The sequence below is a fragment of the Macaca thibetana genome, chromosome 18 (assembly GCF_024542745.1).
Source record: "Macaca thibetana thibetana isolate TM-01 chromosome 18, ASM2454274v1, whole genome shotgun sequence".
In the NCBI taxonomy this organism is placed as follows: Eukaryota; Metazoa; Chordata; class Mammalia; order Primates; family Cercopithecidae; genus Macaca; species Macaca thibetana.
Genome location: NC_065595.1, coordinates 21,160,859 through 21,186,325, shown reverse-complemented (window position 1 = coordinate 21,186,325; position 25,467 = coordinate 21,160,859). Strand labels below are relative to the sequence as shown.

At 43.0% G+C, this 25,467-nt stretch overlaps 1 protein-coding gene across 1 annotated transcript in view; it reads left to right on the top strand.

The window, feature by feature from the left end:
* Window positions 1-1,008: 1,008 nt before the first annotated feature.
* Window positions 1,009-25,467, top strand: part of LOC126941443 (O-acyltransferase like protein-like) — a 76,829-nt gene continuing 52,370 nt past the window's right edge. Inside the window, exons 1-2 of the mRNA XM_050768071.1 lie at window positions 1,009-1,165; window positions 25,225-25,364. Of these exons, the coding sequence (XP_050624028.1) occupies window positions 1,015-1,165; window positions 25,225-25,364 (291 nt within the window). The 5' untranslated portion in view covers window positions 1,009-1,014. The remainder of the gene's footprint in view (window positions 1,166-25,224; window positions 25,365-25,467) is intronic.

Genomic DNA, 25,467 nt, shown 5'->3' with positions numbered 1-25,467 from the left:
AGAGCCAACACCCACTTAGAAGAAGTGGGAATAGATGAGGATGCCCAGCAGGAGAAGGTCACTCCAGACAGAGGGCAGGGCATGAACAAAGGAACCGAACTCAGAGTCGGCGGGGTGTGTGCATAGAAAGGGGTGGTCCGGGATGCTAGAAGATGCTCTGAAGCCAAATGGCAGCAGGAAGTACAACTAAGTCACGGCCACCCACAAGTGCAGATGTGTTCCAGCAGTGTAAACAAGATCTACAGAAATTGTTTGCCATTTTAAATGGAGATATATGGAAGTTACTATTTAAAGCAAGTCTTTCTGGAAAAAGAATATTTACGCCGTGAGAAATCCAGATCGACACGTTTTATGTTTCCTTAAAGTAGTTGCGTACCATTCCCAAGGTCCTTTGTCAGCATCTGACTTCCCAGGATGTGTTTTCCAAACTCCCACGTGTGGATGTGTGTGCATATTTGTCCTGCTGCAACAACTTCCTTCCCACGGGGCAGTTCAACACTCCCACGCTGATACCGCTCTCAAAGTCCAGCACATGCTTTAGCAGATGCGTACCCTATGCAGACCATCATGGAGAAGCCCTTCTTTGCTTATCATTCATCCAAACGTTTTACAAGTTCATCATCCTTCTTGGACAAAAGCCAAATATTGCCACTTAACATAGTCACTAGAATTTTGAAACCCAGAGATGTACACCAGGCCATCTAACCAGAGAAAATCCAGCATTATCCATGTTAACTGGAAATGTTAATCTGCATAACCAAAGGAAGCCAGGTGGTCAGCGGCCCCCACATCCACAGTGCTGTGTTACTCAACAATAACAAGTTGTATATAAATTGGTTTCCATGGTTTGTTCATCTTGGCTGCTTTGCAGGTGGCTGGGAGACGCAGCTTGTCTCTCTGCCTATTAAAGAGCGAGCATGTCCCATTTACCCGCAACATATCATACGCCAGTGTTTCATAAATATAAGGCTGTTTACCCAAGATGTGAGGCTTATCCTAACAGGTTAGGAGACAATGATGGGCCTGACTCTACTATTTTGCCTGCTGTCTTTTCAATTTCCTTTTGTTTTTCCTGCAAGAAACATTTCTCTGAAGTGCATGCAAGATACTGATGAATTCCTTTCTGATCTGAATTCAGTGAAGCCCAAAGAATACGCTCTAAGAAGTAAGTAGGTTTCCCTGGCCCATTGCGGAGGTGAACACAGGGCAGTGGAGGTTTGTGCTGGGAGCATTCTAGACAAACTCTTGAGAATTGAAGACACAGAACCAGAAAGGAAAGAGAAGATGAGCCTTAATTTGCATTTTGCCAGGAATCAAAAAGGGAAGAGGAATTTTTAATGTAGGAGGCTCTACGATCAGTCTAGTCAGAAGAATCTCATGAAGACCAACCTCTTAAGATGAAAGGCCAGGCATGGGGGCTCACATCTGTATCCCAGCACTTTTGGAGGCCAAGGTGGGTGGATCACTTGAGGTCAGAAGTTCGAGACCTGCCTAGCAAACATGGTAAAACCCCATCTCTACTACAAACACAAAAATTAGCCAGGTGTGGTGGTACACACCTGTAATCCCAGGTACTTGGGAGGCTGAAGCAGGAGAATCACTTGAACCTAGAAGGCAGAGGTTGCAGTGAGCAGAGATCATGTCAGCCTGGGCAATAGAGCGAGTCTTCTCAAGAAAGATGAGAATAGTTTATACACTGTATGATGCTTATTATTAACATCATTGATGTCATCAATATGGGCAACATTTCATATTGTTATATGAGATATCTTGGTTTTTTTTTTTTTGAGATGGAGTCTCACTCTGTCACCCAGGCTGGAATACAATGGTGTGATCTTGGCTCACTGTAACCTCTGCCTTCTGGGTTCAAGTGATTTTCCTGCCTCAGCCTCCTGAGTAGCTGGGATTATACGCACCTGCCACCATGCCTAATTTTTGTATTTTTAGTAGAGACGGGGTTTCACCATGTTGGTCAGGCTGGTCTCGAACTCCTGACCTCGTGATCCACCCGCCTCGGCCTCCCAAAGTGCTGGGATTACAAGCATGAGCCACTGCACCTGGAGGGCTTCTTTTTTTAGACATTTAGTTTGCTTTTGGTAATGAGTTGCTTCCTTATTCGGGGGGAAAAGTCTTGCCCATTCTGTGCTTGATAATACATGCTAAGGAGTGTGTTAGTAAATGTGCGGGCTCACGCTAGATGGAGTGAGACTGCAGCCACACTTCTTGGCATGTGATAGAGATGGACTTCGGATGGTTAGAAGTTTGTTATTAGTTTCCCAAAATTATTCCCACAACTAAAGAGACACACACTTTCCTGCCGGAAAGTGACAAAAAATCAGATGTGTTGTCACTGGGGTAACCTCTTTTTCAGAAGAATGATTCATAGTTGATGCTGATGGGAACCACTAACAAGGAAAAACGTAAAAACTTGCTTTTCCCAAAGCCAGACAAACGAACATAGCAATTTACATTCACATTTTGAATGCACGACTAATGTACTTTGTATTGAAAAATGCTGTCGCGGTGGCTCAAGCCTGTAATCCCAGCACTTTGGGAGGCCGAGACGGGCGGATCACGAGGTCAGGAGTTCGAGACCATCCTGGCTAACACGGTGAAACCTCGTCTCTACTAAAAAATACAAAAAACTAGCCGGGCGAGGTGGCGGGCGCCTGTAGTCCCGGCTACTCAGGAGGCTGAGGCAGGAGAATGGCGTAAAAACCCGGGAGGCAGAGCTTGCAGTGAGCTGAGATCCGGCCACTGCACTCCAGCCTGGGCGACACAGCGAGACTCCGTCTCAAAAAAAAAAAAAAAAAAAAAAAAAGAAAAATGCTTAGTAGCATAATATCCATCGTAAAGGTAATCAAAAGCTTTCATCTGATATTTTGTAATTCAAAATAGCACATAAGGCCGGGCGCGGTGGCTCACACCTGTAATCCCAGCACTTTGCGAGGCCGAGGTAAGGAGTTCAGGACCAGCCTGGCCAACATAGTGAAACCCCATCTCTACTAAAAATACAAATATCAGCCCTGCATGGTCGTGGGTGCCTATAATCCCAGCTACTTGGGAGGTTGAGTAATGAGAATCGCTTGAACCTGGGGGGTGGAGGTTGCAGTGAGCCAAGATCGTGCCACTGCACTCCTGCCTGGGAGACAAGAGTGAGGCTTCATCTCAAAAAAACAAAAAACAACAAACCAAAAAACATAATTTGAAGCAGTTGCCATTCTACACGGGATTAGATGTCCGGATACTTAATGAAATAGCAAGAGAATACAAATCCAATTGATTTACTAGCCATCTTCTTCAAGCCCCATTTTGAAATTGTGTTTTGCTCCAACACTTAGTGATGTTGTAGGGAACATTCTGACAAACTGGGGCCAAATAAGCCGGCCAAGAAAATCCAGAAGGTGCCGTGGCTGGCTCAGATTCCTGGTGATGAGGTGGTGGCACATATTGTCATCATTAGTCACAGCCATGTTAACGCTCTATTTGCCTTGTAAGTTGCTCTAGTCATGCACTGACCATGTTCCATCTGTAGGAGCCTGAAAATTGAAAATCTTTTAAGGTAAAAAGATTTTTCCAAGATAAATGGTTCGGGAAAGAATTGAATGATTTACCTAAGTGGATAGATGACTTAATTTATTGTAACAGATGAATACAATACTTGGTAGTTTTTTAAACTGATTTTCATTCTAATGTACCAGAAAATACTTGGCATTGTTGCTCTGACATTTTGCCTGAGATTTTTGAGCACAGCATGTCGTTCTGACCTTAGTTCTCAGTTTGGTTTTCCTGGCAGTCATGTGGATGGAAAAAGAATAAGAGGCACTGGTGAGTGAGTACTTTAATACAGTAGGCATCATTCCGAGGCTTGGGCGGGAGCGGTGCCGTTTAGTTCTAGCAGCCACTATGCGGGGGAGGACAGTGTTAGTATCATCTCTTTTATAAAAGAGGAAATGGAGCCACAGAAATGCAAAGTATCCTGCCTGCAGTGGTAGAAATAAGATTTGAGCTCACATCGTCCAATTCCTGAGTCTGCACTTTTAATCGTTTAATAAAATAAGCAATAACAGGGCCGGGCACAGTGGCTCACGCCTGTAACCCCAGCACTTTGGGAGGCTGAGGCAAGTGGATTGCTTGAGCTCAGGAGTTTGAGACTAGCCTGGCCAACATGGTGAAACCCGTCTCTACTAAAAATTAAGACGTTAGTCTGGTGTGGTGGCACATGCCTGTAGTCCCAGCTGCTCAGGAGGCTGAGGTAGGAGGATTGCTTGAGCATGGGAGGCGGAGGTTGCAGAGAGCCAAGATTGCTCCACTGCACTCCAGCCTGGGTGACACAGCAAGACTCTGTCTCAATAAAATAAAATAAAATAAGCCACAAGAGAAACAAGAAAAACAAAATAAAACCCAGCAGCAAAAAGAGTGAAGCAGAGCTACACATATGGATCACATGGAAATAACATCAAGAAGAAAAAAACAAGCTGTAGGAAGTTATATACATATGTAAGTTTAAACAAATGCAATTTAAGGTGCTGTCTTGCTCTATGTGGTTCTGCATATGTAGTACAAATATTCAGAAATGCATGAGAATGATAACCTCCAAATTCAGTCCAGGGCTAGCCTTGGTGGGGATGCAATTAGGAACACACATTTCAAATGATTGGTCAAGTTTTATTTTTTAAGCTGGGTGGTGGGAACATAGGCACTTGTTTTATTGTTTATGACTTTTTAATGTATTAAATATTGCATAATAGCCTTTTTTTTTTTTTTTTTTGAGACAGAGTTTCACTCTTGTCACCCAGGTTAGAGTGCAATGGCGTTATCTCTGCACCTCTGCCTCCCGGATTCAAGTGATTCTCCTGCCTCAACCTCCCAAGTAGCTGGGATTACAGGCATGCGCCACCACACCCAGCTAATTTTTGCATTTTTAGTAGAAACGGGGTTTCACCATGTTGGACAGTCTGATCTCGAACTCCTGACCTCAAGAGATCTGCCCACCTCGGCCTCCTGAAGTGCTAGGATTACAGGCATAAGCCACCATGCCCAGCTGCGTGATGGCATTTTTAAATGCCACCTCCAATCCCCAAACACGAAGATTGTGGCAGGCATGGGCTGTATAGGAGCTTGGATAATGGACCAGGGCCGGCAGAATAAGGTGGAGAGAGAGTCCTTGAGTCATGGCTGTTCTAGAACAGGAGAGAGACTGATATTTAGAGACACTTAATCCAGCAGTGGGTAAGATAGATTAAAGGGGGCAGCCATGGTAGGAAACACTGTAGTAATCTAACTCTAAAAGGAGGCTCCGTTTCAAACTTTCCACCATCTTTTTCCATTTGCTTTCTAACATTCTCATGTCCACCATCCTTACAGAAATAAAATCCACCAAATACTTTCGTATGCTTTGGTTTTGCCACCCTCCTGGATCTTGGGGTTTTATTTTATGTCCCTTTTTACTGCTACAGTCCTCAGCGAGCGTTCTGGTCTGCTTCTGGTTTTGTTGCTGTTGTTTTAAACTCCGTAAACCTCAGAAGTCCTACATTCAACCTCTTATCACGTACAAAAACCATATCCAGGCCAGGCACAGTGGCTCATGCCTGTAATCCCAGTACTTTGAGAGGCCCAGGCAGGCAGATCACCTGAGGTCAGGAGTTCAAGAGCAACCTGGCCAACATCGTGAAGCCCCATCTTTACTAAAAATACAAAAATTAGCCAGGCGTGGTGGTGGGCACCTGTAATCCTGGCTACTTGGGAGGCTGAAGCAGGAGAGTTCCTTGAACCCAGGAGGCAGAGGTTGCAGTGAGCTGAGATCACTCCATTGCACTCCAACCTGGGTGACAAGAGCGAAACTGCATCTCAAAAACAAAACACAACAAAAACCACATCCCAAAAGATCACTGGTATCCTCTCTCCTGATTATTTTAAATGTTCTTTCTCCTTGATGTCTACAAAGAGTCAAACTCTGTAAAATACTTGAAGGGATTTATTCGAAGCCAAAATCAGTGACTGATGTCCTGTGACACAGCCCCAGGAGATCCTGAGAACATATGCCCAGGTGGTCAGACTGCAGGTTGGTACATTTCAGGGAGATATGAGACATCAGTCAACACATGTAAGATGTGTATTGGTTTGGTCTGAAAAGGCAGGACAACTGGAAGGGGGTGGGGTGGCTTCTAGGTCATAGGCGGATTCAAAGCTTTTCCTATTGGCAATTGGTTGAAAGAGTTTATCTAAAGACCTGGAATCCATAGAAGGAAGTGTATGGGTTAAGATAAGGGATTATGGAGACCTAGGTTATTATGCAGATGAAGCCTCCAGGTAACAAGCTTCAGAGACAATAGATTGTCAATGTCTCTTATCAGACTTAAGTCTCCTCTATCAGTCTTATGTTAACACTGGCCAGTTGTGCCTGAATTCTGACAGGGAGGAGGGTATAATGAGGGATGTCCCCCCTCCCTTCCCATTGTGGCCTGAACTAGTTTTTCAGGTTAACTTTGGAATGCCTTTGGCTGAAAGGAAGGGTGCATTCAGATGGTTGGGGGTCTTAGAATCGTATTTTTGGTTTACATTAACCACCATGGAATGAGCTGCCTTCCTCTTTCTTCATACCTGTCTATTTCTATTACAATTCAGGGTTGGTCCCTGTCTGGGCTGTCCTTCTATGTTGATAATTGGTCTCTTTTCTCCTTCTCTTTCTCTCTCTGCCTGACCCCCTGAACCTTCCCACAGGCACTTTGTTCCTTTCCTTATTGTACTTCTCTTGTAAACGAATCAAGGTTTAGAGACAGGATACTAAGCAGTGGAAATTGTGCTAGGCTGGCAATAAGGCCTGGGACCACCTCCTGGTTAGGCCAATCACCAGCTGTGTGGCCTCACCCAAGCCACATCACCTTGTTTCACACACTGCCTTTAACAAGGTTCCTCACCTGTAAATGGCCAGGCTGTGTACTCAATTCTGGAAATCTACAGCAATTTTAAAGGATTCCAACCAAACCCTCATGACACATAGTTTACCTATAACAAACCTGCACATATACCCAGAACCTAAAATAAAGGACTTCTGACTCTTAAGCCCAGTAGTGTGCTACAGACAGTCTGTGCTGGCTTGAGAGTGCCAATTGTTAAGTGTCAAGGTGGTTGTTAAATATAATTATTTTTAGGGGCTAACTCACGCAAATTTACAATTAAATTATATTAAGAACGAAAGTAATAGATTTTTTTTTTTTTTTGAGACTGAGTCACTCTGTCACCCAGGCTGGAGTACAGTGGGGCAGTCTTGGCTCACTGCAGCCTCCCCCTCCTGGGTTCAAGCAATTCTCCTGCCTCAGCCTTCTGAGCAGCTGGGATTACAGGTGTGCGCTGCCATACCTGGCCAATGTTGTATTTTTAGTAGAGATGGGGTTTCACCAAGTTGGTCAGGCTGTTCTCAAACTCCTGACCTCAGGTGATCTGCCCACCTTGGCCTCCCAAAGTGCTGAGATTACAGGTGTAAGCCACCATGCCCAGCCCAAAAGTAATAAATATTCAAAACTCATCACTTCCTAATTATTTTACTACATTAAAAAAAAATCTATGTCTTATGTTAACGCTGGCCGGTTGTGCTGGGTACAGGCTGGGTACAGTGGCTCACGCCTGTAATCCCAGCACTTTGGGAGGCTGAGGTGGGTGGATCACGAGGTCAGGAGATTGAGACTATCCTGGCCAACACGGTGAAACCCCGTCTGTATTAAAAATACAAAAGTTAGCTGGGTGTGGTGGCATGTGCCTGTAATCCCAACTACTCAGGAGGCTGAGGCAGGAGAATCGCTTGCACCTGGGAGGCGGAGGTTGCAAAGAGCCAAAATTGCACCACTGCACTCCAGCCTGGCGACAGAGTGAGACTGTCAAAATAAAAAAGAAAAAAAAAATCTATCTGTATTCTTAAAGCTCTTTACAGCTCTCGTGTCTGTATAGTGGAAGTCACTGCTGTGCTACTGTGCGTGGCCTTCTAAGTTCGTGTTCAAGGACGTCACCTTGAGAGCTGGGAGTCAGCCACGGGGGCCTGTCTTCATCAGGGAAGTCAGCAATAGCTGTAAGTCAGGGCTTGATTTATTGTTTTATTGTCTAGACTGAGGAAATTGATGGATAAAATCTTGAGTGCAAATTAGAAGTGTGTAATGTCTAACCATTACATTATGAATAGCACAAAAAGATAAGGAAGTATCTTCAGTACTCCAACTGTCATAAAATTCAGCAAAAAATTTGCTCACATCATGGACAAATAAGTTCTGACATACATCTTCCTTGTTTCACGTCGGTATTACTCATTAACGTGAATGAAAATATCAACATTCATGTGGGACGATACTTAGTCAACTGAAACATAGATTGGCTACGGACACAAGAGTTGGGTAAAAATCAATGAAAGTATTCTGAGAGAATCAATTCATTATACGTGGAATTGATACTAAGGACATCATTATTATACTACAGGCTTCATTATTTGTAATTTGTGTATGTTATAGGCTGACTTGTGTTTCCCTCAAATTCATATGTTTAAGTCCCAGTATGTCAGGATGGGATTCTATTTGGAGACAGGGTCTTTGAAGAGATAATTGGGCCAGACTTGGTGATTCACACCTGTAATCCCAGCTCTTTGGGAGGCCGAGGTGGGAGGATTGCTTGAGCCCAGGAGTTCAAGACCAGCCTGGGCAACAGGGCTAAACTATCTCTACAAAAAATACAAAAATTTAGCTGGGCATGGTGGCACATGCCTGTAATCTCGGCTGCCCAGGAGTCTAAGGTGGGGGGATCACCTGAGCCTGGGAGTTCGAGGCTACAGAGAGCTGTGATTGTGGCACTGTATTCCAGCCTGGGTGACAGAGTAAGACCCTATCTCAAAAAAATAATAATAAAAAAAAAAAAGATTATTAAGCCCAGATGAGATGAGTTGGGGTGGGGATTGCCTTAACCAATAACTGGTGCCCCTTATAAGAAAAGGTGCTTGGGACATAGACATACATGGAGGGAAGACCACATGGGGACACAAGAAGATGGTCTCCTAGAGGATAAGGAGAGAGGCCTCTGAAGCAGCCAATCCTGCCAGTGCCTTGATCTCAGGCATACAGCCTCCAGAACTGGCAGAAATGAATTCCTGTTGTTGAAGCCACCCAGTCTGTGGTACTTCATTATGGCAGCCCTAGCGAATGAATCCAGTGTCCCACACGGTTTTTATATCAGCGTAATCGATACTAATCCCCACCTGGTGAGTGTTACAGCTTGAACGTGTCTTCCCAAAAGATATGTTAAAACCATAACCCCCTGGTTCCTGTGAATGTTAAGTTACTTGGAAATAAGGTCTTTGCAGATATGTAACGGGAGGTAATAGTAGATTAGGGTAGGCCCTAATCCCATTATTGGTGTCCTTATAAAAGGGAAATTTGGACACAGACACAGAGGGAGAACGTTCCATAAGGATGGAGAAGAGATTGGGGTGATGCCTCCCGGCCTAGGGTTGCTGGCAACCTCTAGAAGCTAGGAGAGCATGAAACTGGTTCTTCCTCGGAGCCTCTGAAGGGAGCCAATGCTGCTCAGCCCTTGATTTCAGATTTCTAGTCCCTAGAACTATGAGATAATACATCTCTGTTGTTTTAAGCCACCCAGTTTGTGGAAAATTCTGGAGACAGTACTAGCAAACTAATACAAAGAACTACGAATTAACACCTCTCAAATGCACTCTAGAATCAAAAGCATGTATTTATCATCCAGAATGGAGAGAAGAAAAAAAAACAAAGTAAAGCACTGTGCCTCGGGTAGGTCCAGGGACTCATTTTCCTTGAGATGTAGCAGAGCTTTTTTTTTTTTTTTTTGAGGAGTCTCACTCTGTCACCAGGCTACAGTGCAGTTGCACGATCTCAGCTCACTGCAACCTCTACCTCACTGGTTCAAGTGATTCTCCTGCCTCAGCCTCCCGAGTAAGCTGAGACTACAGGTGCACACCAACACACCTGGCTCATTTTTGTATTTTTTCTGATAGAGATGGGTTTTGCTGTGTTGGCCAGGCTGGTCTTGAACTCCTGACCTCAGGTGATCTGCCTGCCTTGGCTTCCCAACATGCTGGGATTACAGGTGTGAGCCACTGTGCCTCGCCCCAGAGCACTTTCTTCAAGTGCAACCAGCCCATGTGTGTCTACAGCAGAGAACTTGCAGGGGAAGCTACTGATGTGGAATTTTAACTTCCCTCAGCAGATCTCAGCTCCTCCCCAGGTTTCACGTGATTGCTGCATTTTGCTGCACTTGATTCCTCTGGGACAGAATGATGAGGGAGGAAGGGAGGCCTCAGGATCCCAAGCAGCCTGCTGGGCTTTTCATTTCCTGTTTCTCTAATCTCATCACATTCTTGAAAATTTCCCCAAGCAGCTACTTTTGCTCTGAGACTTTAACCCTTTAAGTCCCTCTTCCCTGGTTCCTATACCAAGTCCTGAGCCCACCCTATTGGCCAGAGTACTGAGCTTCCTACTCGGGTCACCTGCTGCCTTTGGATTCCACGTTTCCCTCCTGGAATGCTTATTTCATGTCTCTTGTCCGTGTGCCTCATCTTCTCTCCTGGAAGCCAAGGCCACAGCTGATGCCTTGTCGGAGGCAGGGGTCTGCAGGCAGACACTGAATGGACTAGCACCCATCACAGGCCCCTGGCCGAGCCTGGGTCCCCTGTCACCAGGGCAGATCTGGTCATCTTGATTTTCAGTCTCTGAATATTGCCTCTTTTCCCACCCAGCTGTTAGTCTGAAGGGCATTTTACTCAAGGCCAGACCCTGTCCTGATGCCAGAGCAAGGGACAGAAAAGATGCTGAAATGAAGCAAATGTTAAGGTAAAGGGTGAAACTGGGCTTCACTGAAATTCTGGGTTCACTGGATGCCAAATAGCCATGCTGCAGTAGACTGAAACACGGTCCCCCAAAAGACATCCCAATTCCCGGAGCCTGGGAACATTACCTTATATGGAAACAGGGTCCTTGCAGAAGTGATTAAATTAAGGATCTTAAAATGTGGGGGTTGTCCTGGATTATCCAGGTGGGCCCTAAATGCAGCCCCATGTATCCTTAGAAGAGAGTGACAGGCCGGGCATGGTGGCTCACGCTGGTAATCCCACACTTTGGGAGGCTGAGGCAGGTGGATCACTGAAGGTCAAGAGTTCGAAACCAGTCTGGCCAACGTGGTGAAACCTCGTCTTTACTATAAATACAAAAATTAGCCAGGCATGGTGGCAGGTGCTTGTAATCCCAGCTACTTGGGAGGCTGAGGCAGGAGAATTGCTTGAAACTGAAAGGTAGAAGTTGGAGTGAGCTGAGATCGTGCCACTGCACTCCAGCCTGGGTGACAGTGAGACTTCATCTCAAGAAAAAAAAAAAAAAAAAAAAAGGGGGGAGACAGGAGGAAATATGCATCCACCACACATGCACACGGAGACGCTGTGGCCGCAGAGGCAGAGTTTGGAATGCTGTGGCCACAATCCAAGGGAGGCCGGCAGCTGGAGGAAGAACAGATTATTCCCTGAAGCCTCCACAAGGAGTGCAGCCCTTGCTAACACCTTGGTTTCAGTCCAGTCATATTTATTTTGGATTTCTGGCCTCCAGAACTGTGAGAAAATAACTTTCTATAGTTTTAAGCTATGAAATCTGTGGTAATTGTTACAGCAGCCACAAGAAATTAATATGCATGCTATTCTTGTTCTTTTGGTCTAAGATTAATAGCCGACCAGACACAAGGGGGACTGCCAGGAGGTGTCTGCTAAGAGCCTGTCTCGGGAACTAGGCTGTGAAATGGAGAGCACATTCAGCTCTTTTACCACAAGGAAATCTCTGGCACCTGCTAGTTAGCATTTTACCTGCATGCCTGTATCGTCAACTGTAAGGCAAGGACTATTCTTATTTTCAAAAATCTCCAATGTAACACAGCAATCTGGTAGGTGCTTAATAAAAGCTTGAACGACATAATTCCTTTCAGGATTTGTTTGTGGCCTAGCATTCCAGAAGCTTCCACTGCCTTCAACTTCATGATGTCAACACATCATATTTAAAAACTTAAGACTGTAGACCAAGGTCTCCTTTTTCCTCTATTCAAACCCAGAAATTAATCAGCTGTGCATTTTAATATCCACATTTCATTGCCACCAAGTGAGAAAGAAAATTTGCCTGCCAATTAGCACAGAATTGAAACAAGTTGTTTTTAATCTTTTGAAAATGAAACTTGGAACAACTGCCATATGATTTGAAGTAGCAGGTGCGATTAATCATTCATTTATTCTATTTCTCCCTCCCATGACAATCACAATGTATTTTGATTTGGAGGGTGCCCGTGCCCTGGCATCTCTTAGGTTCTTGACAGAAGCTAATTAAGGATTAGTTTGGAAAAGAGCAACTTGTCCATTTGAATTCATACTCAGAAAGGAAGCAAATGCAATTTGAAAATTTGCATGGCACAAAATATGAGCTCAGCTAGACAACTGCAAATGCAATCAGCTTAGAAAGCAAATACCAACTGGAAAGAAAACTAGAATTTAACCTTCTCAAATGAAGAATGGGATATTCTTCATGTGCCCTTCAGGGTTTCCCTAAGGAGGGAGACAGCCTCAGTTTTGACATCTCTTTTGTTTCTGTCTCCTTCAAGGCTTATGGTTCCAGACCCTTTCTTACACTTCAGGCTACAGAGTTGGGGCTACTCCATGATGGAAAAGAGGATTTGAAAATCATTTAGTCTGTTATAGGCTGGGTGTGGTGGCTCACGCCTGTAATCCCAGCACTTAGGGAGGCCGAGGCAGGTGGATCGCCTGAGGTCAGTAGTTTGACACCAGCCTGGCCAACATGGTGAAACCTCATTTCTACTAAAAATACGAAAATTAACCGGGTGTGGTGGTGCATGTCTGTAATCCCAGCTACTTGGGAGGCTGAAGCACGAAAGTCGCTTGAACCCCGGAAGCAGAGGTTGCAGTGAGCCGAGATTGTGCCACTGCACTCCAGCCTGGGTGACAGCAAGATTCTGTCTCAAAAAAAAAAAAAAAAAAAAATTAGTCTGTTACAGTAAACGCATCCAGTTTAATTGTTTTGTTTTTCTGACACAAAGAGACTTCAAAATGTCTCTGTGGAGCTGGATTTTGGGCATTTGAACTTAAATTTTTTTAAGTTTAATTTGATTCAGCAAATGTTCATTGAGCTCCTGCTCTGAGAGATACATGAAGACATAGCGCCTCCTCCCTCCCCTCACCGTGGGAGACACGTACACAATGTCAACCTACCTTTTAGTGTGACATGTAAGCAAGAATCTGGAATGCTTCTTAGGGAAGAGCATCCTTCAGTAGACTTAAAGGATGATTCAACATTTGCCAGGCAGATGGAAAGGGGAACATTCCACGCTTAAAGACAGTGTCGCCTGTGTGCGTTCTGTATCTTGGAGCAGAGGAAATGAGCGTGGGTTGGGAGGATGAGCCCAAAGGGGCAAGTCAGGTCATGAAGGGCCTTTTAAACCGTACTCAGGAGTCTGGAATTAATCCTCAAAGTCAGAGCAGGCAAGCCTGGCTGCTCATTACAATCACCTGGGACATTTTGAAAAAACAATTAAAGCTCAAGCCTCACCCCTGACCAATTAAGTCATTCTTTGTCGGGGTGGAGCCTGGGTGTATTTTTTTTTTTAATGTCTCAGGTGATTCGAATGCCCACTAGAATTCCCGCCAGAGCTGAGAATCACAGCCATAGCTAAGACGTCTGCAAAGCTTTTCCCTAAAGGGCCTGATAGTAAATATTTTCAGCTTCGTCAGCGAGACGGTCTCTCTTACAGCTACTCACCCTGCCATTTTGTGAGAAAGCAGCTCTGACAATATGTAAATGAATGAGCATGGCCCTATTAAAAATAAACTTTTCTTAAAAGACAAGCAGGGTTATAGTTGGCCAACCCCTACTCTAGATGATGGGACGCCATTAAGAATTTAAGAAGCATACTGATTCAAAAATTTTTACAGATTATTACATAAATAATACATGAATTTGTTCACACTGTAAATTAATCTAAATAATGCAGACAAAGTTCAAGACCTTTTTATTCCCTCATTCAAATACCAGTCCCTTTCCTAGATAATAACTGTTATCAATGAGGTATAAATTTTTCTAGAATTTTCTCCTTCCTCTTTTTGGTATGTACTAGAAAGATATAATTTTTTACGTTTAAAAAATGTATTTATTTTTCTTGCCAGGCATGGTGGCCTGTAATCCGGCACTTTGGGAGGCCAAGGTGGGAGGATCACTTGAGTCCAGGAGTTCGAGACCAGCCTGGGCAACATAATGTATAGACCCTGTCTATACAAAAATAAAAAAACAAAATTAGCTGGGTGTAGTGGTGTGTACCTGTAGTCCTAGCTACTCAGGAGGCTAAGGTGGAAGGATTGCTTGAGCCTGGGAGGTCAAGGCTGTAGTGAGCTGAGATCATACCACTGCACTCCAGCCTGGGTGACAGAGTAATGCCCTGTTTCAAATATATATATATGTAAAGAGAGAGAGAGAGAGTATATGTTTATACTGTGTGTGTATGTGTGTGTGTATATATATATGTATGTATTTCTTAAACTTGCTTTTTCCCCTACATAATAATTCGTCTTGGAGTATTTCCACAGCAGTAAATATGTATCTCTTTTTAGTTTTTGCATAGCATAATAAAATATGAACTATGAAAGCCCCTGGCTCATTTAACAATTTTCTGAGAGAGGTTGAACTATTTGGAATTGTGAACATTCAACTGTTTTATCCTACAAAATGGCATTTTGAAATGGTTAAACCTCACAGTCTGTCCAATTTTTTGCCATTACAAGCATTACTGCCGCAAGCATCTTGCATTGTGTGCTCATGTGTGTATCCCTGGGGCAGATTCTGAGACGCTGACTTGCTGGATCACTGTGCCTCGTAGTTTGAAAGGAGTCTTTGGCTAAACCCCAGACACTGACTCTGGCAAACTTCAACATAAAGGAAAGCTATTGGCAAAGTATGGGCCAGCTCAGAGGAGGCAGGGAAAGGCTAAAGACCTGCTTCCTGGCGGATGAGTGGAGCCCAAGCTTGGCTTTGGGACCTTTCTCACTCCACTAAAGTCCTGGCAGAGGGTTGACTGTGTGTCACAGTGATGGGCAGTAAGGCTTGGAGTGGCTTCCAGGGACCCCTTTGGCCTCTGTAATGAGAGGACAGAGCACCTTGATTTTTTGGTCAAGATTGTGCACAGCTGGGCAGTGGTATTCTCTAAAAGAAAATCTAGTTGCTGGGAGGCCGAGGCGGGCGGATCACAAGGTCAGGAGATCGAGACCACGGTGAAACCCCGTCTCTACTAAAAATACAAAAAATTAGCCGGGCGCGGTTGTGGGCGCCTGTAGTCCCAGCTACTCGGGAGGCTGAGGCAGGAGAATGGCGTGAACCTGGGAGGCGGAGCTTGCAGTGAGCCGAGATCGCGCCACTGCACTCCAGCCTGGGCGACAGAGCGAGACTCCGTCTCAAAAAAAAAAAAAAAAAAAAAAGAAAATCTAGTTGCTTACTAAGGAGAGAGAATGGCTTCCAGGAGACCAAAAAAATTTCTTCAGGCAGGGTGTGGTGGCTCACGCCTGTAATCCCAGCACTTTGGGAGGCTGAGGCAGGTGGATTGCTTGAGCTCAGGAGTTCAAGACCAGCCTGAGCTACACAGCAAAACCTTGTTTCTATCAAAATAAATAAATGTATTCATATTTTTACCGTCTTAGTTCATTTTCTGCTACTATAACAGAATATCATAGACTAGATAATTTATAAAGAAAAGAGATTTATTTTCTCACAGTTCTGGAGGCTGGGAAGTCTAAGAACATGGTGTCGGCATCTGGTAAGGGACTTTGTGCTGTGTTATCCCGCAGTGGAAGGTGGAAAGGTAAATGAGAGAGAAAGCATAAGGAACCAGGCTTGCTTTTATAATAACCCACTCTCTACACAAGTGACCTGGTCCTGCAATAATGACATTAGTCCATTATTAGGTCTCTTATCAGGCCTAATGAGCTCTTATTAGACCTCACCTTCCAATACTGGTACATTGGGGACTCAGTTTCCAACACATGAATTTTGGACACTCACCAATACTTAATTGTATTAACCTTTAAAATTTCAACCAATACAGTAAGTAGAATATCTAATTGCTGTTCACTGGCAAGACTGAACAACTTTCTCCTATTTATTAGTCAGTTGGATTTCCTTCTCCAAGGGTTTCCTGTTCGTAGCTTTTGTGGATTTTAAATCATTTCTTTGGCGTTTTAAAAATGTTTGCTTTATGCCGGGCACCATGGCTCACGCCTGTAATCTCAGCACTTTGGGAGGCTGAGGCAGGTGGATCGTGAAGTCAGGAGTTTGACACCAGCCTAGTCAACATGGTGAAACCCCATCTCTACTAAAAATATAAAACTGGCCAGGCGCGGTGGCTCAAGCCTGTAATCCCAGCACTTTGGGAGGCCGAGACGGGCGGATCACGAGGTTAGGAGATCGAGACCATCCTGGCTAACACGGTGAAACCCCGTCTCTACTAAAAAAAAAAAATACAAAAAACTAGCCGGGCGAGGTGGCGGGCGCCTGTAGTCCCTGCTACTCGGGAGGCTGAGGCAGGAGAATGGCGCAAACCCGGGAGGCGGAGCTTGCAGTGAACTGAGATCCGGCCACTGCACTCCAGCCTGGGTGACAAAGCGAGACTCTGTCTCAACAAAAAAATAAATAAATAAATAAATAAAATAAAAAAATAAAAAAAAATAAAAATATAAAACTTAGCTGGGTGTGGTGGTGCACACCTGTAATCCCAGCAACTTGGGAGGCTGAGGCAGGAGAATTGCTTGAACCTGGGAGGTGGAGGTTGCAGTGAGCTGAGATCACACCACTGCACTCCAGCCTGGGCAACAGAGCAAGACTCCACCTCAAAACAAAAAAGTTTGCTTTGTAAGGGTGCTTTATGTGTTCTGAATGCAATTCTTTATCTAAGTTATAAATATAGTGACCGTGTTCTCTCCTTATCTTTTAACTATGTTCACAGGGCCTTGAAGAGTTTAAAGGAGGGGAGGGACATGGTCAGTCTTGTGGTTCATCTCAGTCTAGAAGATCACCGATGGCTGTAAACGGCCAAGTTACACACCAGCTCTAAGGTTCTGAGTGTGGTGAGAGACAAGGAGACTCAAACTCATTGGAAGGAAAATGGGAGGGTCAGTAATTCTCATTCCAGCAAAAACCTGGAATAATGAAAACCTATGGAAAAGAGGTCACTGATAATCACCCACTGGCTGAGCCCAAGTGGTCTGACGCAGTGGAACTGGCCGGAGAAGAGGCGAAGGCTCCTCAAAAGCCAGTTAACCCGGTGAACTCAGCAAGTACTGTTTGTCAAGTTAGGACCAGGAGGTTTTCAAAATAACATATTCCCTTTTCCTTTTTTTTTTTTTTTTTTTTGAGACAGAGTCTTACTCTCTCTCTCAGGCTTGAGTGCAGTGGTGTGATCATGGCTCACTGCTGCCTTGACCTCCCCTGGTGAGGTAACCCACCTCAGTCTCTTGAGTAGCTGGGACTACAGGTGCAAGCCACTATGCCTGGCTAATTTTTTGTATTTTTTGTAGAGAGATAGGGTTTTGCCACATTGCCCAGAGTGGTCTTGCGCTTGTGGGCTCAAGCGATCCACCTGCCTCAGCCCCCAAAGGTGCTGGAATTACAGGCATGAGCCACTGCACTCGGCCTACATATTTCCCTTTGTTTTTCTTTTTTTTTTTTTAAAGCACATATGTAAGCAAAATGCAGTTCCTTCAACCTGATTTCCAGATTAAATCTCAGAAATCCAACTGTAGTAGTTAAGACAGAAATGCAGGAGGAGCAGGGTCATTTCACAAGCTTTATTGGGGTTTTCTCCCCCACTCCTTCTAAAGAATACCATCATCTTTAGTTATGCCTAAGAATCTATATTCCAAACTGACAAGTAAAAATTGGGTCCTTGTGTCTATTTGAAAGAGTAAGAGGTTATGAATTCTGCTTAAACTGGGTTTGAATACACAGCTCTAATTCTTGCTAGCAATTAAAAGGAGTTAGGTTTCTGTTGTTGTGCATATTACTTATCATTTCTGAGCCTCAGTTTTCTCACTTCTACTACCCTGTACTGGTCATGTGACCTTGAGTGAGTGACGTGACCTCCCTGTGCCTCAGTTTCCATATCTGTAAAATGGGGACTATAATGATTACTTAGCTCATAACGTTACACAGTTGTGTTAGGGTTAAATGAGACAATGGACGGAAAGCAACTCAAAACATGCCTGGCACACACTAGGGCCTACATGTTAGTTGTTATTGTCACAATGCACAGATCTGCCTGAGTCCTGGCAACATTCGTCTTGCCATGTAATTTTAAGGGAAAGAAGTCAAACGGACCATAGTCATCAAGTTTGAAAAACTCCAACTGGGCCACGCACGGTGGCTCACGCCTGGAATCCCTGCACTTTGGGAGGCCAAGGCGGGTGGATCACCTGAGGTCAGGAGTTCGAGACCAGCCTGACCAACACAAAAATTAGCCAGGCATGGTGGCAGGTGCCTGTAATCCCAGCCTGGTCATTCACTCATTCATTCACCCTTCTGGCCTCTGCCTTCGGTTCTCTTTCTTCCCTAAGGAGCTGGGGGATCGCAGTAGCAGGAGATTATGTCTTCTCGGTGCTGCTTCTTTCAGATAATTTGAGGGAAAATTCCAGACTGAGAGCGTTGTTCGGCAGGGCTGGGATTGCCGCTGATTCCGTGTGCCAGGGTTTTCTGCCCTGAGGGTCGTGCTGTCTTCTCTGCACTCTTTACATTTCTGAGGCAGCACACACTCTGGGGGCTGGGCTGTCACATGTTCTTGAACACATGCACTTCACCAGACAAAGAGTATAAGAGTGCACAAGCCAACACACCCAAATCCTTGAGGAGCAGGCACATAAAAGAGGGACACTGGACTGAAGAACATGTGTACTACGTGAAGCTGAATGATTGGAACAGGTGGGTCATCAGAAATATAAAAAAGCCCAATAAATGTAATCAGAGATAAGGGAGAATATGACTGATACAAAGCACAAAAAAAAAAAATCATAAAAAGTCAAGAGGAACAGTTGAAATCAAAACGAAATAGATAGGATAGATAGTAAGATGGATAGAGGCCAAGAAAAATTAGTGAGTTGGGAGATCAGTTTGAAGATCTCTCAAAACAGTGCAGGAAAGGATAAAGAGATGTGAAGGTTAAAGAAAAACCAAAGAATATTGAGGCTAAAGGTGCCAACAGTTGGATAATAGAAACCAAAAGGAGAAATGTAACAAAGCAAATGGAAGAAGGCAATATTTGAACACATAATGACAATACTTTCTCTGGAATTAAAGGAAGATTAAAAATATCAGGTTGAAAGGGTTTATAGTACGCTAAAATAAATAAAGAAAATTTACACCTGAGTATATGTCAGTAGAGATAAAATTAAGAATATTAGAAGCAATGAGGAAATTCTAAAAACTTCTGGAGAGAACAGCAATCAGATTGACATCAGACTTCAAAATTACAGAAGAAAACCTGAAAGAGAAATCTTCTCTGTATGGAAACTAAATATTATATTACCAGCTAACTCTTTGTAAAAAAAAAAAAAAAGAAAGTGCACGGGAAAGTTGTGTGAGTGCACACACACACACACTTAGAGCTGAATGATAATGAAAACACCAGACATCAAAATTTAGATACAGATATAGCAGTACTTAGAGGAAAATTCCTTGCTCTCAATACCTGTTACAAGGACATAAGAAAGTTTGAAAACATGAGCTAAGCAATCAACTCAATAAATTTATAAAAGACAAACAGATCAATCTCAAAGAAACAATAAGGACATAATAAAAATAAGGTCAGACCAGCCTGGCCAACACAGTGAAACACTGTCTCTGCTAAAAATACAAAAATTAGCTGGGCATGGTGGCGGGCACCTGTAGTCCTAGCTACTCGGAGGCTGAGGCAGAAGAATCCCTTGAACCCAGGAGGTGGAGGTTGCGGTGAGCCGAGATGGTGCCACTGCACTCCAGTCTGGGTGACAGAGTAAGAATCCATCTCAAAAAAAAAAAAAAAAAAGGTCAGAAATCAATGAGACAGAAAAGAAACAAACCCATAAAGAATACCAAGGTTAGCAAAACCAAAAGCTGATTGTTAGAGTTCTCAAGCCATAGTGAAGGAGGACAAGTGAGAAAAGATACAAATAAAAACTGAAGAATGAAAAAGGAGTAAATATAGATACAACAAAGAATAAAAAATAATAAATGAATATTTGGAAAGCAAAACAAAATGAATAAATTTTAAAAATTTTGAATGGTTCAAAAAGAAATAGAAAAATGGAAAAGCATTTGAAATTAAGACCTTCCTTCTCACCAAATTATAGACTATGATGGTTGAAACAGTTCCATTCTACCCAACTTCTTACAATATACAATCCCAGTTGTTCCAGCAAACTTCGAAAGTGTGAAAGTTGCCCATCTCACTTTACTTTTTTAAACCTTTTTATTTTAAATAATTATAGGTGCACAGGAAGTTGCAAGAATAGTTCAGTGATGTATCAGTTGTACCCATGGGATTTTAATTTATAGAAATGACTTAGTGTCTCCACTGAAAGGACAATGCCATTGAAAGATGATTTTTAGGCCAGGCGTGGTGGCTCACGCTTATAATCTCAGCACTTTGGGAGGCCCAGGCGGGTAGATCATGAGGTCAGGAGTTCAAGGCCAGCCCAGCCAACATGGTGAAACCGCATCTCTAAAAATACAAAAAAATACTAAAAATACAAAAAAATTAGCTGGGCGTGGTGGATGGGTGCCTGTAATCCCAGCTACTCGGGTGGCTGAGGCAGAGACTTGCTTGAACCTGGGAGGCAGAGGTTGCAGTGAGCCGAGATCATGCCACTGCACTCCAGCCTGGGAAACAGAGTGAGACTGTCTCAAAGAAAAAAAAAAGATGATTTTTATTACTCGCATTTCCTGGAAGGAGGGGCCTGCCATGCCACACAGGAGGGGCCTGCCATGCCACACAGAGCCACCTGGGGAAGCATACAATTGGCCAGGAGGCAGGAGGGTGAAGGAGAAGCATAGGTCACTGCCTTTGTCGGGGTTTCTGAAGGGAAGTCAGGCAGAGCAGGGTGAACAGTGCAGGACCGGCTGGTCTGAATACTATAGGTGGGCTCTGGGTAACTCGGGTGATTTCAGATTGTCTGGCACCTGGCTCTGGGGTGCTTTAGGGCAGAGGAACATTGACTTGGTGTGTGAGAGTTCGATAAAGGCGATAGCTGGGGTCATGTGCTCTGGATTGATTCATTTCCATGTTAAAGGTATGCTCCTAGGATGAGCCTTTGCTCCTTCTAAGAATTGGGTAGCCATGGGAGGGGCAGTCTCTTCTCAGTCAGCGAGGCCACACATGTCAGAGCTTGACAAATACAGAAAATAAGAAAATGTAGTTAACACAATTGAGTGATGAATGAGTGAATGCCAAATAGACAAATACAAAATCTATGAAAACACAGAACAAGAAGGGTTTCACATATCTTTCATCCAGTTTTCCCCAATTGTGTCAAACATAATTACAGCATTTTTTTTTTTTTTGAGACAGGGTCTCACTCTGTCACACAGGCTGGAGTGTAGTGGCAAAATCTCAGCTCATTGCAACCTCTGCCTCCTGGGCTCAAACAATCCTCCTACTTCAGCCTCCTGAGTATCTGGGACTATAGGTATGTACCACCATGCTTGGCTAATTTTTTGTTTTGTTTTGTTTTGTTTTGTTTGTATTGTAGAGACAGGGTTTCACCATTGCCCCAGCTGGTCTTGAACTTGAGCAATCCACCCGTCTTGGCTTCCCAAAGTGGAATTACAGGTGTGAGCCACCTCGCCTGACCTATAGTACAATATTTTTTTGAAAGGAAATTGATGTTGATATAATCTGTGGATATAGTTCTATGTCATTATGGCATGTGTAGATTTACGTAAGCCACACTCCAACCAAGATTCAGAACAATTTCATCACTAGAAAGTTCTCCATTGTGTTACACCTTTACAGCCATATATAACCTACTTCCCTCAACATCACTAACCCTGGCAGCCGATAATCATTACAGCTGTTCCTGAAAGCAAAAAAGTGTGAAAGCTGCCCAACTCACTTTGTAAATTTGATTATAACTTTAATTCCAAAACTAGAAGAGGAAAAAAGATGTGGTATAAGGATTATGAGAGGGAGAAATAAAACTGCAGAACTAATAAGAAAGTTCAGTCAATTCACCAAATATCAGAACAAATTATAAAAATCAATAGCATATTTCTGTGCCAGCAACAATCAATTAGAAAATATAAACTGAGTCGCTGGGCGTGGTGACTCATGCCTGTAATCCCAGCACTTTGGGAGGCCGAGGCGGGTGGATCACAAGGTCAGGAGATCGAGACCATCCTGGCTAACACTGTGAAACCCCATCTCTACTAAAAATACAAAAAAAATTAGCCGGGCGTGGTGGCGGGTGCCTGTAGTCCCAGCTACTTGAGAGGCTGAGGCAGGAGAATGGTGCGAACCTGGAAGGGGGAGCTTGCAGTGAGCCAAGACAGCGCCACTGTACTCCAGCCTGGGTGATGAACGAGACTCCGTTTAAAAAAAAAAAAAAAGAAAATATAAACTGAAAATAAAATACCACAGAAAATAGCCAACTGTACTCTATTTAGGAGTTATTTTATGTAATCTGTTTTAAGTTTACCAAGCAAAAAAAAGTAAAATTATAAGGACACAAAAAGATTTGCATAAATAGCATGGTCTCCAATGATGGCTTGGTATAAAATTAATGTCAATTCTTCCCCAACATTAATGTAAAAATTCAAAGCAAATTTAAGTCAATAGTCTAGTTGGATGTTTTGAAGAACTCAGCAAACTTTTTCTGAAATTTGTATACATGATTAATGGTCCACGACTAACTAGATCCATTTTGAAAAAAAAAAAGACTAAAGGCAGAATGCCTGATATAATACAAATCTATAATAATAAAAACCATATGGTTTTGTTTATGCTTATTTATGCCTTTTATCCCTTCATTTAAAAAATTCATTTCCTTTCATCTGTCTTCATCTCTTCCTTTCCCTTTCTCAAATTCCCCTCACTCCATATATGTGTGCTGTGTATCCTCTCATTTGTAGGTGTTCTTGTTTTGGGTATGTGTATTTGCCATATGTATGAATGGTTTTGTGCTTCCACTCTCCTATTTTTATATATGTCACACAGTGCTACATTTTTACAATTTTATGTGTATCTAGTCCAGTGCTAGAATCAGGGCTGCCTCCAGGGCATGCAATTCCTGCAGTCACACAGGGACCTACTCTTAAAAGAGCCTTATGCTTGGCTGAAGTGTGATTTGCTGTCATCATCTTCAAATTCTTAAAGAGTTTTAAACAAGCAGCCCTGTGTTGTCATTTTGCATTGGCCGTACATGCTCTGTAGGCAGTGTCATCTCAGATAAACAAAATAAACCAGAGAGCTCAGAGGCAGATCCATGTATATACGAGACCTGGATATAAGAAGAAACTTGCTCCATGAATCCATGATGAAAGGGAAAACTATTTAGAGGTGGTTTTGGGATAACCAGCCCACCTTTTGGAGGGGAAAAAAAAATGCACCATGACTCAGATGGATTACAGACCTAAATACACAAGGTAGAACTATAAAGACAGCAGGAGGTAATATTAGAAAATCCTTTTGTGACCTATGAATGGGGAATAATTTCTTAGGAAAACACCAAAAGCACAATCAATAAGCAAAATATTGGTGGATTTCATGATACCAAAAGTATGGGTTTCTGTTCAATGAAAGACATCATGGAAATGTCAACTGACAGAGAACTGCCAGAATATCTACTTTCAATGACTCAGACAGACAGAATCAATACATAGAATAATAAGCAGCTCTGGCAAACCACAAAGAAAAAAATCTATAAAAAATTGGCAAAGGACACATGGGTTCAGAAGAGAACATTTAAATGGCTGACTGATCAATAAAAATACCTTGGCTCATTTGTAATTAGATAAATGAAAATCAAAGCAGTAATTAAATACCATTTTATATCCATTAACTGCCAAAAATTAAAAAGCTAAACAGCACAAAGCAAAAAAGAACAACAACAACAAAAAGAGCCAGCATCCCTGGGCGATATAGATTGAAGGAGTCCCTCTAGTGAGCAATCTCGCTGGATTAACACAGACTAAGTATTTGTGTGCTTATCATTCATCAATTCCACTCACAGGTAGAATCTGAGCTCCATCTTCATGTTGTTCTACAAAGGGACACATATGAGGAGTGACCACTGTGTGTTTCTGTGGGTTGGAATCATCTATCCATCCATCATCAGGGGAATAGTTAAGTCAAAGGTGGTGATGCATTATTATACAGAAGTTAGTGGCCCTGGACTAGATACACATAAAATTGTAAAAATGTAGCACTGTGTGACATATATAGAAACAGTGGGAGAGTGGAAGCACAAAACCATTCACACATATGGCAGATACACATACACAAAACAAGAGTACCTACAAATAAGAGGATACACAGCACACATACATGGAGTGAGGGGAATCTGAGAAAAGGAAAGGAAGAGATGAAGAAAGATGAAAGGAAATGAATTTTTTTAAATGAAGGAATAAAGGCCATAAATAAGCATAAACAAACAAAAAAGACTCTGCAGGACCAGGGCTGAAAATGCCATGAACTGTGGAGTTGATCACTCCACTCTTCTGCTTCTAAGGTTAAATGAAAAAAGAAAAAATGAACTGTCTCCAAAGTAAGGTCCCACAAAACTGGATAAAAATTTTTAAAAACATGAGTATTTTCTCCTGGGTATATGCAGAGGAGAAAGAAAAGCTACCACATTTTAGTTATACCTTTTCACTTCCCAGAAAGCATTTGTTTTTTAAAAGAAATCAAACTCTTCATCTTTTTCAGCAACTGTTGGCAGACAATGTAATAGCACAAAAAATCACATCATTGTTCTCCCAGCATGATGAGAGGGGCTATGTATGTAAAACATAGGCTCAAAGAGTAGCATCTGACTAGATCTCTTTCTCTTCTTTTTCAGTCACGTAAGTTTGATAGATTCAGAAGGTAGAACTTAGTACCTATCAATTTATTTAAAAGTGACTCCAGAAAGGTAATTTTGCAAACTTCTTTTTCCTTGCAACTCAGTGTATGACTCTCTGGGGAAGCTTGGGAGCAACATTCTTAATGGAAACATGGACAGGCTGGGATCATACAGCGAGTGTCTTTCCACCCATGCTCCCAAGGGGAACTTCCGAGGGCAGTACTGCAAGCTTCACATACTGCAGGTGAGTATGGGGGACCTGCACACTTGCTCTTGAAGGACAAGCGAATGTCATGATATAGAATAAAATACAACTCCATTGATTCCTTTTCATAATTAAAAAAAAA